Here is an 18085-nt window from a genome sequence, read left to right as displayed (position 1 = left end):
TACAGATCTTAGTTTATACTCTGTGTAAAATGTTGTGTTGGAAGTGTACACTTAAGTGATTATAAGCACATCCTCGAAGCCAATATTAACATCGTACATTAGCAGTACAAAAGTAAATATGTTGAATTCATCAACAGAGACCTTTAAAATTTGGTTGCAATCTGCAACTTCATGGCTAGGTGCCAATAAAGTCCTACACACTGCACCTTTAAAACACAAAATCATCCATTGATTACGTCAGGGTATATTTATGCACTAAATGGAACTGAACCTTAATTACTATCATTGGAAACAACGGCGTTGACCCTATTTCATGTTAAAATAGTGCTGTAAAAAAGGTCTATTGTATTCTCAAGCAAACCTAAATTTAATTTTCATTTTTATGTCAACTTGGGTGAGTTTCCAGACTACTTATTTAAACTACACTACCTTCAGTGCTTCAGTGCAGGCAATGATCAATCCACAAACTGCAAACTCAGCTTTAATGTTCCACAAGAATTGGGTTTCCCCCATAATGCATGTCAATTTAAATTTGTAATTGCTGATACACTCAGGCCAAACAGTGTTCAATGATGAATTTATTTCAGCCCAAAGATTAAAGGCTGTGCTTCCCTTAAAAAAAATAAAATAAAAAGTACACATGCCACACAGTTACTGGTTATCGATGATGCACATTATCTAATTTTAAATGCCTGACAAAATAAATGCTACTGAAAGGAGCTTTGTGTTTTTATTAATAAAAAAAATGATTTAAACATTTACTGTTTTTAGTAGAACTGCTTACATAGCATTTGCTCATGTTAAAAACATCCACAGCGAGGAGAAGTGCTCTATCAAACAACATAGTTCCTAAACACAAGACTAAACCAAAAGTGGCTTCTTACAAGACTTGCAACATTTTTAACGAGATAGTGTCTGGATAAATGTTCTTTAATGAAATCATTAATACAATAAAATCAAAAAGCGAATAGCTTAACAACAAACGCTTTTATTAAACAAACTCTGGGTGGGTTCGTCTCAGTGTTTCATCATCGCCAGGCTTTCCTGCTCCACTGCAGACTGCAAAGCCAGTAACGTGTCTGGAGGACAGATAAGACCGAATAAATAAAAAGGTAAAGCATCCACACAGATTTTGCTCCTCTATGAAATGCAGTCCCGTCCTGGCACTTCATTGCGACATTTGATCCGGCTGATCAGTAATCACAAGCTTGCTCCTACACTACCACTTAGCTACTAACATATTTTTTGGTCAATATTTAGGTTATTCCACAAAAGTTCAATTATGCAGTGTGGGCTGACTTACACAAGCAAGTGAGAATAATACAATTAGTCAAAATCTAAATTAGTCTGGAGTATATTGTTAAACTAAAAATGAGCTGTGGTATGTACAAACCCAGTATCTTCCGGGAATGAGCCACCAGGTCGGGAAGTCCTTCCTTGATGTTGTACGAGGTTTGCGCCATCGCCTTGACAAAATCATCGACCCCCTGAAAAAAAAAAAAGAAAAAAAAAAAAAAAGTTATAAATGTGAGGACTTACAAAGCCAAAAAACGACATTATCACGTGTATACTATAAAGAAAATTGTACCTTGAGCTCTACAAAAGCTTTCTCCTCCAGCTCTGCCACTCGTGCCATGGCGTCATACACACTGCTATCCACAACTGATTCCTTTAAACAGAGAGCTAACTTTCAGCAAATTATTACAAATTAATTATGATGTCGGACTCATCTTGTGCAACCTCACCTCCTCTGTGGAGCTGTCCATAGGCTCTTGTGCCTTAGCTGCTCCACTGGTTTGGGAATTGCCATTCAGTTCCTTCACTCTACGAAAGAGCAGATCAAGTTTCATCCTCCCAGCGTGATTTTATTTTCATAGTACAAGAACAAAAAAAAATAAAAACTGGAAACAAGTTAAATATGAACCTGTCAGCGTAACGTAGTGTGTTCATTGTATATTCACATGACGCCATGCCTGGTGAGACCATGGCGATCTATGGAAGAGAAGGGAAAATATTCTGAACTTAAACATACACTGCAGTTTGCGTTTGTTTGGTGTGCATCTGCATCATCTGTAATGTCACTGTATGCCAAACAGAGTCAGCATGCACATACCATGCAGGTCCTGGACTTTTCTCCAATGAAGGAATCCCTGAGGACCTTGGTCAAAGTGCTCATCCGGAAAGGAATGTGATCACTGTTCATTCCCAGTGAACGTATGCACTCCTACAGGACACAAGAGTGGACGTGATCATTTATTTGAACCCTAGTCGAGGTGCCAAAAAGCAAATGGATTCTCAGCTAGTCATTTATCAAGTGTGTGCGTGTGTGTGTGTGCAGCCACAGTATACCTTGAGAGCCAGCAGGCTGCGGTTGATCTCGGCAGTCTCAACCAAAGTGCTACGATCGTTGCTGCTGACATCCGTGCCGCGCTCGTTGCCGGCCAAATCGACCAGTGAAAATTTGCCATGCAGCGTGTTGGCGCGGTCATTGCGTCGCAGGACAATTTGGAGGATGGCATGAGAGCGGGATGAGTTGGCATTGGCAGAGGTCTGGCCTGATGTTCTTTACCCAGAATGACAGATGGAGAGCAGCCATGTTAATGTTGTATTCTTTGAGATGAACAATGATGAAAAGCAAGACAACGCTTTTAATGTAGTATTACTAAAAACTTAACTGTCAACAGTTTTAAGCATTTATTACTGCAATACCATTAACATATTTTAGTATGCTATGTTAAAATAACTGGTGAACACTACATGTTATATATGTACTGTCAGATTACAACATACACACAGTACCTGCATGCACTGCCCATCTGTATCATCTTGATCACCTCCTCTGCTGTGGACACGTAGACCTCCTCCAGACCTACAACCTGAACTTGCTGACGGTCATCCTCCAGAACTCTGAGCTTGGCCTTCTTGTTCAGCAGGTCATACACCTAAAATCAAAAAGTATATTTCACTTTAGGATTACTTAAATGAGCTGTTATTTCATTCAAATATTTTCAAAAAAAAAAAAAAAAAAGGTGTTCGTAGGATTAGAATTTTTTCTCCCTTACCTTTCCATTGTAAATCTCAAAGAAGCTGACGTAAGCAGAGAGCTCCAGGTTAGCATACCTCCTGTGGTTGAGATAGGTGAAAACATCCTGGGCTAAAAATGGAAAGACACAAGTTATTTGAAGTTAATGAATCCTGAATGTTTTCTAGTTTAAAGTAAAGTGATGGAGATAAAATGCAGATAAAAACGCTTTTAATTGATTCGTATTATTCATCTTAAGAAGAAAACCCTGATTTCCTTCAAAGTGATGTGCATAGAAAGCTACTGGGAATGGTTTACATCCTACCTGCCAAGGCGTAGATTCCTTTAGTGCTGTTCTGCTGCTTCCCTATGAAATCCCCGCCCATCGTCTACGGAGAAGAAGTGCCAAATAAGCGCAACAAAATAAAGAAATAAAATTCTAATACAGCTTCAAGACGAGTTTATCCTGTACAATGAGTATAGACTTACATGAGTCTTCCCACTCCCTGTCTGGCCATAAGCGAAACAGGTTGCCATGCCACCTTCGAAAACTGACTGCACCAAAGGTTTAGCTGTGAACCTGAATGAGAAAAAAAAACATCTGTCAGGAATTGCACTCTTTAAAAACCAAGTAAAAGACAATAAGAGCATCTATCTAAAAGAAGACCTGACCACTTAGAGCATGTAAATACAATCTTATCTAAAAATCTGATCTACCTTGTGGCAAAAATAAAAGCACAAATGGGCTCATTACTTGTAGACCAGGTCATTGGTGGTGGTCTCATCAAAGGAATAGTCAAACTGGAAGACTTGGTTTTCCAAGTACTTGGTAAGGTCCACCTTCTGTTTTGGCTCATGAACCAGCAGAGCACCCTTCCCTGGTACAGACACCACATCTATCTCCTTTTTAATAATCTCTGGAAAAGACAAGAACATTAAGTGAACGTATGATGGATAATATTTTTGTGCAAAGTCATTAATTACTATTTTATAATCACATGATACTGCATCGAGATGTTAGACGTCACTCCCAATATACCTTGCTTGTTAAGTGGCCGCTTCCGAACGCACACACAAATCTTCTGCGGTTCAATCTGTAAAAAACACAAGATGTGCTGTAATAGCAAACAAGTGTATAACTTCATAGAAGCCACGTGGTTATCAAGTCCATACTTACACGGTTATTAGTTGATAACGGGGTTACTTCCAAGGTCTCTCTGAAGTCCTGGATCATGTCGTAGAACTTCTGGTTTGGTCGAGAAGCTTCTCCAAACTAAAAATAAATGGCAACCAAAGGGAATGTAAATAATAATAACGTGAGAAAGAACATTGTTTCAATTAATGATATAAATAGCAGATTGAGTTTAAAAAAAAAATCTCACCTTTCCCCTCTTGGTTTGCATGTCGGGGGGCTTTGCAACACAAGAGAGCCTTTTGCTGCCTTTGTTTAGCTCTTGGGGAGCCACAGTTTTTCTTCTGCCTAACGTGCAGAGATGACGTCAGCAGATCAAAACATGTAACACCCAATAACATCACTGCAATATCCAACTCAATGAAATCACTGAACATTCATTTGAATGCCATCTACATGTGCATAAACCCTAAATATTTCTGTCTAAAACTAAACGAAGACAAAACAAAACAATCCATTGCAGACGAAAAGGACGGCTGTGACATTAGCTTTCTTCCTCTGTGTACAAGACATCAGTGTAGATCTAAGCCATTAGTGGATACACATGATATCACGGTGGTGTAAAATTTGTTACAAACCTTTGACTGCAGGCGGCGGGGGCATTCTCTCTGGTTCATTTTCCTTGATTGCCTCACGGGCAAGCGACAATGCTGATTTGACCTCATTCTTTCTGTTCGGCTGATTGGGAATCGCTAGATAGAGAGTGTGTGTATAAAGAGGTCAGATTCAGTCAAAACGACAGAAGAATAAATAAAAAATACTGACAATAGTCAATGGACAAAATCTGCTATATGCTGAGACTTTTATCTGTCTACAGCCCAATTTAATTGCACATATTTGTGTTCAATCCCTATTTGTAGTTTCATTTAATATTAATATTTTTTATTTAATATTAATTACACACCACTGGGTAGGAACAACAATACTTGGATGTTAAATGTAACTGAGTTTTCAGAAGATCGCTACCAACCAGAGTTTCTGAGGACTGATGAAGAGGGGAGATCAGGGTGGATTGTTTCTGGGTTTGTCTGAGGAGACACAGAGGCCTGGACTGGTGCTGGAACAGGGGCCGGGGCCTGGAACAAACACGTCTGCCTGACCTGAGATCGACTGGCAACTGAAAGCAAAAACAGATCCAAATCAAACAGCTGCAGGATGAGCATCAGTGTTTTTTCTAGCATTTCTAGCATTTAATCTAGTTAAAGTCTTGGGTCTAGTCTACCAAATCAAAAAAAGTAATCACAGCAACAAGTTTGCCATTCTACGATGAAAGAAAATTCTTCAGAGACCCAGAGTGACAGAAGTGAGTCACAAGAGATTAACAGTTACAGAATCATTATTTGATTATATGTATATATAATACATTTACAACATAAAATAAAGCAGTGCATTATATTATCACAGTACACTCTATCCTAAGTGAATAAACATGCCATCAGTGATGACCCAGAGTACAGCACTCCTTTTGTCGCCCTTCATTATTCCCAGTTTAGAGCAGGTTAATAGGTAAAAATAAAAGATGGATAGATGTGCTGCGTGCCAAGAATGACCAAAAGCTGAACAATTGCATCCCTATACCACTAATCATTAGGACGGTGATTTCTTTTGTATAACCCGTGAGCAGAAATCAGCTCTCAAAAGGATAGTCACACCGCGATCCCATTAACAAAAACAATGATTAGTTTCATCTAAAGAAACATGCATGCCATGCCGACCTGACTCTTCAGCATTGGTGACTGCTGGAGCAGAGGCTTTTGGAAGAAGACAAGCAGTTAGGAGACAAACAGACAGGACATGATCATCTAAAAACAAACAAAAAACAAACAATATATTTACATACAGGAGGCAGGGGCAGGAATCCTGGATGAGCGCAGTCGACCTTCGTACTTCTATGGAAAAGACAAACAGACAGAGAGGGGCTTTAGAACGATAAACACTTTGCATCCTGGCCTAATGTTCACAGAGTCAAAATTAAACTCATGGCAACAATGTAATCCACACAAAACAAAGAAGTAGCTGGGATTTGATTTGAACTGTTTCAGTCTTAAGTGTTTTAAATTCTTAGAAACACGTGACAACAAGGCGTAGATGTGGAAAAGTTAAAGATAACACTCACCTTGTCTGGAGCAGGAAGGGGTGTGTCAGTAGCTTTGTTGGTGACAGCGTTTATATGGTCCAAGAGCTCTGGATTGAGTGTATATAACTCACTCACGTCGACCTGGATCACAAACACACCCAGCCATGAGGACAAATGTAGTAAAGATTAACTTGAAATATATTAAATATAATGGGATATTTCAAAGTACATTCACAGATAATGGATATCTATGAGGTGGCTGGTTGATTCAGTGTGTCTTGCATGTGTTTATGTTCTCACTGACCTCCTTTCCTCGGCAGGTCTTCCTCTCTTGCCACTCCACCATGGCCGTGGACTTGACGGCATCAACGGATATCACCGTGGCCAGATGCACCCGTCCTGGTTTACAGGTAAACAAACAAACACACAAACACACAAGTCAAAGTCTATCTTTGTTAACGACTTATTATCTGGAAGGAATAAAACATCAGCTCACCATCACTTCGACTGATCTGTACAGAGAGTCCAGCAAGAAGGCTGTGCAGGCTGCGCTCCATTTTATCCAGGTGACGTTAGCGCGGCGTCCTCGCTCTTACGTTATAAACCTGACGTTATATCCACCTTTAGTCGATCAATAAACACATATATAATCCAATTATTACCGTGCTATTCTTTTTTTTAATGTGTTTGTTTGTCTTTTCTTTCCAGCTAACGAACAAACTGAACTTACCTACGTGCCAAAACTCAGCGCCGCCCAAGATTCAAACTTGCGCTATTTCCGGATTTTAAACAATCTGATTGGTTCTCGTCGCGTCCTTCTTCTTCTACGGCATTTTTTTTAGGTTATCGCCACATTGGTCTTATACCGCCACCACCTGGTTCAGTTGGGAATTACAACGCATGGAAATCAACACTATAGATCAGTGGTTCTTAACCTTGTTGGAGGTACCGAACCCCACCAGTTTCATATGCTCATTCACCGAACCCTTCTTTAGTAAAAAATAAAATATGATTTTTTTTACTGGTGCACAAAATGAACCGTGCATTAACATCACCTTGTTCAAATAACAAAACCAACACAGTGCATGAACTCACAACAACTTACCTCAGTGTGACTTCTGCTGTTGCCTTTGAGAGACCAGTTCAGATATGTGTGGCTTCACCTTGGCAAGTGCCAGTCTCATGTCATTTTCACAGCAAAGTCTGTTCCTTTTCTTAGTTTTTATGTCCAGCATCCTCGAAAACGATTGCTCACAAAGATATGTTGTAACAAATGGTATAAAAAATTCCAGGGCGGAGGCTCCACCGAACCCCTCAGACCAACTCACCGAACCACTAGGGTTCGATCGAACCCAGGTTAAGAACCACTGCTATAGATAGATAGATAGATAGATAGATAGATAGATAGATAGATAGATAGATAGATAGATAGATAGATAGATAGATAGATAGATAGATAGATAGATTGAACATACATTAACAAGAGGATTACAACAATATGTACAATAATTGGGAAAATTAAAAGCTTTCAAAAACTGAAGAGGGAATATGGACTGGAGGATTGTGACCAGTTTAGGTATTACCAAGTTAGAGACTTCTTTGAGAAAGAGATAAAAACCAGATCTTCCGCAGGAGCTGAATAAAGTAACTATAACATTGTGTAATGCATATAGAAACATTACTGGAAGAGTGGTTTCAACACTGTACCAGGGTCTAGAGAAGAGCAGAGGAACTACTACGCTGTATGTTAGAGATAGATGGGTAAAAGAAAGTAAAATGCCACTAACTGAAGAGGACTGGTTTAACATACGTGATGTACAGCGTACCACCACCAGCTCCAGGATGTGGAAAGAATTTTGTTGGAAAAATATAATCAGGAGACGGTGTGGAGAGCAGAATGCAGGTCACACTCGTGTTTTTTGGGAATGTACTAAAATAAGAAATTATTGGAATGATGTGTGGGTAGAATTGAAAACCATACTGGGATATGAACTACCAAAGTCATGTGAGATATTATACCTGTGTAACCTGACAAGGAAAAATGTACAATATAAAGACGGATATCTGGTAAAAATTCTGTTGGCTGTGGCCAAGAAGGCAATCACCAGGAAATGGTGTAGAGAGGACCCTCCTACTCGGAGGAACTGGCTGGACATAGTGGAGGAGATAATCAACATGGAAAAATTTACGTATATATTGAGACTTCAGCAAACGAAATTTAATAAGAAATGCGAAAATCGGACAGATCATAAATCTCAAAGCAGAGACACCACCGAAAACTTGGACTGATGTCAGAGACATTTGAGGAATATTAATAACATGTACCCCACTGACCCTGTGATGTGTTCTTTAATGTTGTGTTATATACCAAAAATTAATAAAATTTGAGTGAAAAAAAGAACATACATTAGAATTAACCTATAACACAGTAACCATACGTTGAAATGAACACGAGATAAATCTAAATTTAAATATGTACAGAGAGATTAAATCAGAATCAGAACGGTAAGTGATAGCAAGAAAAACAATAGTAAGAAAACAAAACTTTAACAATATACCCTATACAATATCCTATTTTAAACAATATATACACACTATATACACATGTATAAATAGAATAGAACAGTTAAATAGAACCAGTAACAGTAAAAAATAAAAAAACAAGTAACAGTGAGATATGAGATAATTTAGTTTTTGAAATAAATAACAATTGAATAGAACCAGTAACAGTAGATTAAAAACCAAGTAACAGTGAACTGTGCAATATGTAAATCAAAGCCTTATAAATAATTTAGTGAGGAGTTGTACAGGCTGATGCTCACTGGTATAAAAGACTGGTAAGAAAACATTTGTAGCAAAATTAAACATTTGCATAGGATTTAAATATATTCACAGAGGAGTTACAAATGTGCTAAACTCTAAAAGTTAAAAAAAATGTGCGGGAGAATTAAGGGGCTGGAGCCTATCCCAGTTGGCTTTGGGCACGAGGTGGGGTACACCCTGGACAAATTAACGGTTCATCACAGGGCACATGGAGACAAACAACCATTCACACTCGCATTCACACCTACGAGCAATTTAGAGTCGTGATATCAATTATATAATATATAGTATATAATGTTATGGAATTTTCTATCCTTAGGTTACACAAGGTCACATGTGGGCCTTGAGGTCCCCGGCAGTATTAGTTGTTTGGCTTTGGTTGAGAACAGTAGGTGCCAGTCTATCTCAACACTGTAGTGGCCAGGGTCGAAAAGACCTATTGCTGCCTTCCTAGACATAATAGATAGCTTGCTGTTGACGTTCCAATCTGCATAAACAGACATCTGTGTCTTCAGACTAGAATATGCTGACAATAACACCTCCATGAGTAAATACATTCTCTTTGACTAATTCTGGGCGTATAGTGTTTGTGGTGTTATCTGTAGGGGTTTAAAGTCTGACCACCAGCATGAGTTTGGCAGAATGTGAGACCAACTCAGGCACTTCTGATGTACTTTGAGAGTGTCTCTAATTCTCTTTGGCCAAGCATCAATAAATGATACAGCGTAAGACATCAGAGGCTCCTGAACACTTTCTTTCTTCCTGACCTCACCATTGACCTTTGACTTCAGCAATTTCTCCACAACATATAATAATATGTTTACATGTATAAAGAGTTTAAGCTTATTCATCTGTTCTGTGAAAAATAGTATTTTGAAAATAATTCCTGTTTACTGTCTTAAATTGCAGTCTGACTTCATGAAATATGTTCAGAAAGTTTTCAGATCAAGCGAAAATTACATTTATAAAAACGTAGGAATAACATTACAGAATAATAGATAAGTGTAGTTACAATTTCCCCAGTGGTCTCGCTGTTCCTCTTCTCAACCTAACAGGACGTGTGTTAAATAAATCACTTTAGCTAAATTCTTCCTTCTGGGTTTACACATGAGTCTGACTAACTGGATTGAGATTTGGACTTTGCACCGCTTCGGTCAGTCCAGCTGGCATGCAGTCTGGAGGTAAAAGCTGACAAAGTGAGTGAAAAGCCCTGAGGCTGCATAGTAGTCTGTTCTCAGTCACACTGATGAAGACCAGTTTCCTGACATTTTAAAAATCAAATGTTGATAGTATAAAGTTTGTATTAAGGGCTTTTCTGATTTATTACATCTTTGACTAATATCATGTTTCGTATTGTTTACTCCTCTCACTGCACTCTGCTCTCAGTTAAATGTGCTGTTTCTCTATTTTGTAGTTGGCCTTTGCCAAAGAAGGAAAAGAAATATATACATTGTATGTAGCCTATTTTATAATATCCTGCTTTATGACAATATAACATTCACACGGCTTACGCAGTAACTTTTAACTAGTGCCGTTTCCTGATGAGTGCACAGTAGTCCCTAAATTCTCCTAAACACTCGTCCATTTAGCATACTGCATTTCATGCGTGTGACCGTAGGATTCCCATGTTTGTCCACATTCTCCCTCTCTCCCCACACCCATTGCAAACTAGGCACAACAGTTCAGTCCCCCGTGACATCAACAATCAGGGACAGCTGGAGAATGACCCATAATGCAGTTCAGCCTTGCCTTCAGCGTGGGAGGCTTCCCATTTTTCCTCTTTTCTTTTTGCCCCCCAGCCTCCCCACTCCTCCATGCCCACACCCTCTCAGCCTCCAAACCTCTCTAACTACACAAGTTGGACTTATGTATACACATTCCCCGCAAGCGACACATGACAAATCAAAGGTCTAATAAACAGCTTGTGCTGAACAATTTTCCCCCCACCGCCAAAGGATGAAAAATAAACAAATCCCTGTCGGTTTGGCCCGGCCAGACCATTTGGTAGGTCTGTCTGTCGATGACTGGGTGGCCCAGGGCTGCTCGGTGTGAGGCCTGGGATGGAGCCACAACTGTTTCCTGTGAGCAGCCCAACCCCCAGAACCTCTCCACAACTGGCTTAGTGGGTGGTATTCCCCTCCTCCTTCTTTTCCTCACATCCCCCTAACTCCTACACCCTCCTCTCCTCTCTTCCTCAGACCCTCCTCTCCTCTTCAATACTCTCTACTCCAAGCGCTCCTCCCCCCTTTTCCTCCCTTCCAGTCAGTCAGTCCATCCATTCTCACAGCTTCAGCCTTTGGCTAAACACTTCCTCAGTGGCCTTGAGTGGATGGAGTAGGCTAAACAAGTTTCTAAACTTCTGTGTGCGGCATTTAAACGAAAATGTCTCTCATCTGAGTGTTTACTTGGCCCTGTCTGCGTGTTTTTTTTCCTACATATTTACTGTGATGACACTGTTTAAAATGAAGCCACGTGGGCGCTTGAGCTCAGTGTACTTTCACCATTACCTCAAGTTGTTAAATACTATTATTAAGGCGTGATTTTTGGCCCGATTACATCTACCAAAAACACCTGATCATTACAAACAGCATAGGAAAAACTTTTTTTCTTCGGTGTTCTCCTTACTCAAGCTTTTAATATATCACTTTCATGTGTCTCTTTAAATATATATGCAATGAAATCTAGGAGTAAAACTCAAACTGTTTTAGATTATAGACTACAAAGAGAGAGAGAGATGAAATATCTGTGGATTTGCGTGCATACTTGAACGCTGTTATGCCACTTTGAAGCTTTATAGTGTTTGTGAATTTATATAATGAATCATGATATCTTTATTGGTTTCAAGTCATTAAAGTGCTTCCATGTGTCTGAACATTGGGATGATCTTTATCTTTATCACAGCTTCTTACCTGAAGGCTATTTTTTTTGTGCGTGCATTCGTTGGGTGTTTCATAAGACTCTTAAGATTCATAAGAGTGGTGTCTTACTCATTATTAAAATTATAGCAATTATCCTTAGATGAACCCTCTTTCACAGTGATTTGCTCATACTGGTGAGGATGAAATATTCTGCATATTATAACACTTTCATGTGGCAAAAGTTCTTTTTAAAATATAGTCCCACCACGCTGTGTCGAGATTACAGTCACTGAAAAGCGGCAGCACAATTTTCAGCGGTTGCTGGTTTCTCAGTCTGGAGGGTTGGTAGTGGTGGTGGTTGATTTGAGGAAGAAGGGGTCTTGTATCTGTTGGCCCTGAGTCTGTTTAACTGCTTTCTTTTTCCATCTGTCCAAAAGCATATTTTCTCAGTGTAAAGAAAATTGGCAGAGGCCATGGCTCTGTTCCCCTATACAGACTAAATAAACACACATGCATACAGTACGTGAGCTGCACTTACAAACCACCCAGGAAGGTTGACAGACTTGGAGAGGAGCAGTGAGAGGAACAACGAGGAAGAAAAGATTGAACAGTATGGAACTATTGGTTCTTTTAATCTCCTGTCACATTATTTTTTGTTTTAATTACACTAAATAGTTGTAATTACATGAATCTTTGCCAAACATTTGATATCCATTCTCTATGTCTTTACTATAGCTTCAGTATTTGGGATCTCAAAAGGGGTTAGTTCTAAGACGGCATTAGTCATTTTGGCTCATGAAGCAGCTCTTAAATGTGACTACACCAATAACACAGTAAAAGCAGATTGTAATAAGATGATGTCTGTTTTTCTTCCTACTGAATGAATCATTTCATTCCTATAAAGTTATTTCTTTGCCAAACATTTTTCATCTTATATTAAGGAATCTCAAATCTCTGTGACAAGATGTCTATGTTGCATTATACAACATGGCCAGCAGAGAGCAATATAGTTGCAAATAGAAAGAGCAACACATAGCAAATTCTGGACTTGGAAATAAAAGCAATAACAAGACACAAGAGCCAATATTAGAACATAACTTTTCTAAGTATCCTTTTCTATGGTGTCAACTAATTAATGGTCTAGTGTGATTTATTGTTTCATAACTGAACTTAGTGTGAGTCCAACATGCTACAGCAGGGATTTAAAACCTCTGTAGCCAAGCAGCCAAACTGAGAAAATACAGAGAGAGTCTGGAACATTCACTCATTACAGCATATTAGTATTCTTGGCATGTGGTGATCCACTGAAACATACCAGTGACCCATTTTGGTTCCCAGCCCATCATTTAAGAAAAACTGCCATATAGACTATAAGCTTACACTTTAAATACATGATTTGAAGCCGTGAAATAGTTTGTTCATCTTTGAGCTCTGCCGCATAGCTCACCTGCCCACCTAAGTTTGCCCAGCTGGCAAATTTTATTATTATTTTGTTTATTTATTTGGTCTGCAGTAAAGAGTAGTCAGGGGCAGTACACACAGCTGCACTTACACTGCAGGAATGGCTTGTCTGTCCACAGGTACTTCTACTGTGACACACCACCACCGATGCCAAATTATATCTGATTTATGAGATATATAGAATCATTTTAGTAGATGCAGAAAACAGTCTTTTTGCTAAAGGTTTGCCAGCAATACATTTCACTTATATCACAGTATCAAGCAGAAAATAGCCTGCCCTGATATGTTGTGTAGCCTAAATTAAATCTTTAATTAAACAAAAGTATGATGCAGACTACTGCACCTCACTTCAATCCACATTATCTGCACTTTGGAGACCACTACGCTGTGTTATCTAATATGGAAATTATTCTTAAAATACAAAGTTATGTCAGTGAGCTGGTTTGTGCTGTGTTAGGCAGCACAGTGTATTCTTCCCCAGAGTGCAGGTGAGATTGACCTGAATTTGGTTTTGTCATCACAGGCCGGCCTGTTAGCTCATGCACTCAGGAGAGAAGCAGCGTGTTGTGTGCTAGTAGCGCCGGTGATTATGAAATACTGTATTGCTCTGTGCACATCTGTGTGTCTATTTTAATGACTCAATGGTGTCTCGAGCTTTCTTAAATGTGTGTCTGTGAATATTCACATGCCTATGTGTGTGGTCACAAATGTATGTCATAACATATGAATGTCAGTGTGGTCACATGGTTATAGAGTGACTGTTCCTTCACGCCATAAACTCCCTGCGGAGGAGATTACACTCAGGCCAGCCAGATAACAGCAGTGCTGACTGATTGTTTGTCCCCAGACCCAACAATTAGTTCCTGAAACGGACTCTGATTGGATGAATCATACTTGTGAAAATATGGCCAATTTCAAAACCTGCCTCCTTTCTGGCCTCTGTGCTCATTTGATACAAGCAGCATAAAATACATCATCAGCTGACCTCATTCTGTTTAAATAAATGTTTAATCTCTTTTGTATTTCAGTGTGTTCTTTGATTACAGACCACAATCGCTTCCAATGTTTGTTTGGTTGTAAATCTGCACCCTGTTTGTCAGAGCATGTTGGATGATCATTCAACATTATATATATCTATAGAGCTTCAGTGACCATAACATATAACCATTTATATCTTTAAAAAAAAACATTTTTATGCTTGAACAATATTTGCACAAGTAACAATAACTTTTATAACAGACTGGAAAATTGGCAACACCAATATTGACATTAAAGTAATATAATCTGACAGTAAAAACTGAGTAAATAACTAGACATGTAGGACACCATTAGCTTATTTTTAGGAAACTTTAGGACATTAAGGTCTTGTGGGCTACAGTATTGAATGCCATTATTGTTTTTGCTTTAGACTCGTAGTCACGTATACACATGTCCAGTCACAGAGTGCAACTCTTGGTTTTTTGGTTTCTCCATTTGGTTTAGTAAAAAATCCACAGGGCCACTGTGTCACTTACAGTTTGACTGTTGCTCTTCATCGGTTTCCCATGTCATACTATAGAGTACAAAATATAAGAACAAAAATGAGTTTTTCATCTTAAATCTTCATTTAAACCTTTCCATTGAAACTTGAGTGATGAAATAAAATGTGTTTTATCCATGAATGTAGAAATTAGCCCATAAATTCTATTCTTGAATTCAATAAGTTCCTTTATATGAACCATAAAGATTGAAATACTGCAGGCCTGCATACAACCTTTTTAAGGGAACACCAATCAAAACCACAAACCATAAATAGTGCAGAAATGTGTCAGTGTGCTTTTGAAATTAATGCTTAAAACCCACCAGTGTTCTTTTTTTTTCTTTTATGGGACACACCAGAGATGTTTGCTTGCATAGTGCAGGGTACAACATGTGGACCCCACAGTTCTCAAAGAAAAACTACACTTATACCCAGAGTTTTACAGCCTTCCCTGAAACCGCAGTGATGGTGTGCCCTGCAAACGTCTCCATATTATCAAGTCATTTTTGTCAACTATTAAGTCCTTAAAAGTCATATTTTCTCATATCAAGACAAAGAAAACAGACAGCGTGGTGAGATAATTGCAAAAAGTTTCCATTACACATTAACTGGTTTCACAAACATTTCTAGAATGTGTGTCCTTTTCCTTTAATCTAGTGCAGTGATTTGTATTATTCTGTCTTCCTTCGAGACACTAATTTCTACAAAAATCTTCATACACTGGAAACAGACTGAAGTAATCTAACTGCGCTGGCAGATTCTATCATCTGTTTTAAGAAAAGAAGGCATGTAAGTGTTGGGATTAATTTACCCTGCATTGATGATTTGTAATGCTTTACAAACAGTTTGAGTAAATCTGCTTTGACTCATGATAAGTAATGTGCTGTTTGTTAGAAAAGCACCAACAGCCTTTGGTTTGAGATCTTTTAAGATTAGTAGTTAGCATGAACAAGAGAGCTGAACTAACAAAGAACTAAAGAACTGAAGATTTATCAATAAAAATGACAGAAATAAAGAAAAACCACAGCGGTGGCCACACAGTGAGTTGTGAAAAAAACACAGCAAACTTTGGTTTAGCATCAAAGATGCCACCGCCATTAAAAAACAAAAGATTGGAAGTAGTCATCTCGCATATTACCACATTAACCTCAGAGGGACACAGGGTTATTTCAGTGTTGTTGAGTGCTTTAATGAATGACCTAGTGACTAACTTTGCTATATTATTTCCAGATTTATCCAAACATTAATACTGTGCTTCATTTTCTTAAATGGACGTGAGCTTGTTGGCTAATGTAAGTCTTACAGTAGTGTAATAAGCTACACTGTAGTGTTGGTTTTATTGTTAGGGCTCCCCAAATGTGTTAATGCCATTGTTTTCCTTTTCCATTGCATAGACAATGATTTGGCAGACCCCGGGACAAACTATATTGAAAAACCACCCTTATGCATGGTGTCAATTATAGTTTTCCTCTGGCTGGCCTAACTTGCTTTCGAGTAAGGCTCTGCCTTATTGCTCCCCAGCCTGGCCCAGTCCTCCTCCTCCTCCTCCTCCTCCTCCTCTCCTCTTCACCACATGAAATGGCTGTCTGTGCCAGCCTAGCGCTGAGCCTTCATTAGCTTTTACTACCCCACTTGGATGTGTTTAGCTTTGCTCTCTTTCTTTGCCTCTCTGTGTGTCTGACTGTGTGTGTGTGTGTGTGTGTGTGTGTGTCTCTCTCTCTCACCCTCTGTATGTGTCTGTGTCTGCATATGTTTAATTACCAACCCCCGCCCTCCCTTTGGAGTACCCCTCAATGCCATGCCACCATATCATTACACTGTGGCTACAATTTAAACTTCAGTCACACACACACACACACACACACACGCACACACACACACACACCCCAGCATACCCTGGCTGGCCTGCAAATTGTAAAGAGGAGACAGTGGGGTACTGCAAAGAGCTGCTTTAGCTCCTTTATTCTCCCCTAAAATTGAAACACACACACGTACAAAGAGAGTGATGAGGAGAACATAAAAAAACACAACAAAAAATGCAACACAGCAGAGCGCCACGGTGCAACGCATCACGACTGATCCACAACTACGTCTGGTGTTCAAACTGTTATTGTTTGAACTAAACAAACCACTTATAAACACAAGGCCTCTGCCTTACGAGGCTCATATTTAGGCCCTTCTGTAAACAGCAAAGCACAGAATGAATCAATTAAAAGGGCATTACGCTGGTTCCTGTTTATTTAAAACATGTTTACACTACACGGGCCCTCCCGCCTGTCTGCATGATTGCCTGGAACTTCGTATTCCTCCTCCTCCTTCTCCTCCTGCCACCCCTCAATAGGCCCGGTCACGGCCAAGGTATATCAAACACACACACACACACACACAAACACACACACACACACACACACAGGGCATAGATTACAAACACATTTGTTAGGTTGAGGAGCATTTTCAGTAAATATTGATCTCGTTCTTCCTCTGTTTCTGCGAGAGATGATTAGACAAACTCAGTTAGAGGAACAATCTGGTCCAGTGTGCAATCACAGCGCAGGAAGACATATAAATACAGGCAGTCAGCAGAGAAACTCTACTCTCAAAGGAGCTTTCCACAGGCTGAGAATGGTGAGAGAGCAGATGATTGTATGATTAAATCATCAAATCAAATTAATAAAAAGGATTTGACAGAAGACTTTTTTTTGCAACGTTGCCACTTTTGAGAAAGAACGCTGCAAATGTCTCAATAACGGTAACTTAAGTAAAAAGTTTGAGCTATTAGTCACTACAATCGTATACATTATTGGCAGACTGATTTGTTATTGTCATATTTCTTTACTTTACTGTTGCCAAGCATGATTAGAAACAGTTATTAAACATGATGTCACTACATTTTTGTTAATTGGACAAAACGTATGAGAGCTTTGGCCTCGTCTCAGAGGGTTTAAGATGAAGTATTCATTGTGAAGACAACATTTGTACCACAAATTTTGAAAAAGTAATAATTTTTTTTTGCCAAGCATTAGATCAGATGATAAATATCGATGTTGTATCTGTGCATTAACTATGAAGCTATTGCTGTGAGCTAACTTTGCTTAGCATAAGGACTGAAAACGGTAACAAAAAAGACCTACCA

At 39.1% G+C, this 18085-nt stretch overlaps 1 protein-coding gene across 2 annotated transcripts; it reads right to left on the bottom strand.

The window, feature by feature from the left end:
* Positions 1 to 560: 560 nt before the first annotated feature.
* kif2c (kinesin family member 2C) lies at positions 561 to 7115 on the bottom strand. 2 transcript variants are annotated; one of them, XM_010752739.3, is made up of 23 exons: positions 7022 to 7115; positions 6788 to 6912; positions 6596 to 6690; positions 6331 to 6432; positions 6055 to 6103; positions 5930 to 5965; positions 5185 to 5331; positions 4793 to 4906; positions 4405 to 4502; positions 4200 to 4295; positions 4062 to 4116; positions 3777 to 3939; positions 3512 to 3602; positions 3348 to 3411; positions 3063 to 3154; positions 2800 to 2942; positions 2350 to 2563; positions 2114 to 2224; positions 1925 to 1992; positions 1746 to 1824; positions 1589 to 1669; positions 1394 to 1487; positions 561 to 1079 (listed from the first exon to the last, which is right to left on the bottom strand). In XM_010752739.3, exons 2-23 carry the CDS (start codon positions 6846 to 6848, stop codon positions 1018 to 1020), a joined length of 2115 nt encoding a protein of 704 aa, XP_010751041.1. In that variant the 5' UTR covers positions 6849 to 6912; positions 7022 to 7115; the 3' UTR covers positions 561 to 1017. The 2 variants fall into 2 exon arrangements, with proteins under 2 accessions (XP_010751041.1, XP_010751049.1); XM_010752747.3 differs by lacking the exon at positions 5930 to 5965.
* Between the last annotated feature and the right edge of the window lie 10970 nt (positions 7116 to 18085).

This window comes from Larimichthys crocea, chromosome XII, assembly GCF_000972845.2.
Source record: "Larimichthys crocea isolate SSNF chromosome XII, L_crocea_2.0, whole genome shotgun sequence".
NCBI classification, from domain to species: Eukaryota; Metazoa; Chordata; class Actinopteri; family Sciaenidae; genus Larimichthys; species Larimichthys crocea.
Note: the sequence above shows the minus strand (reverse complement) of the source record. Positions and strands in the feature narration are given on the sequence as shown.

Excerpts from the sequence above, each read along its gene's own strand:
- kif2c (XM_010752739.3), bottom strand. The coding sequence starts at position 6,848 with ATGGAGCGCAGCCTGCACAGCCTTCTTGCTGGACTCTCTGTACAGATC. Across the intron at positions 6,433-6,595 it reads AGACCTGCCGAGGAAAGGAG|GTCGACGTGAGTGAGTTATA; the intron begins GTCAGTGAGAAC and ends TTTGTGATCCAG. Across the intron at positions 5,966-6,054 it reads GATTCCTGCCCCTGCCTCCT|CCTCTGCTCCAGCAGTCACC; the intron begins GTATGTAAATAT and ends TTCTTCCAAAAG.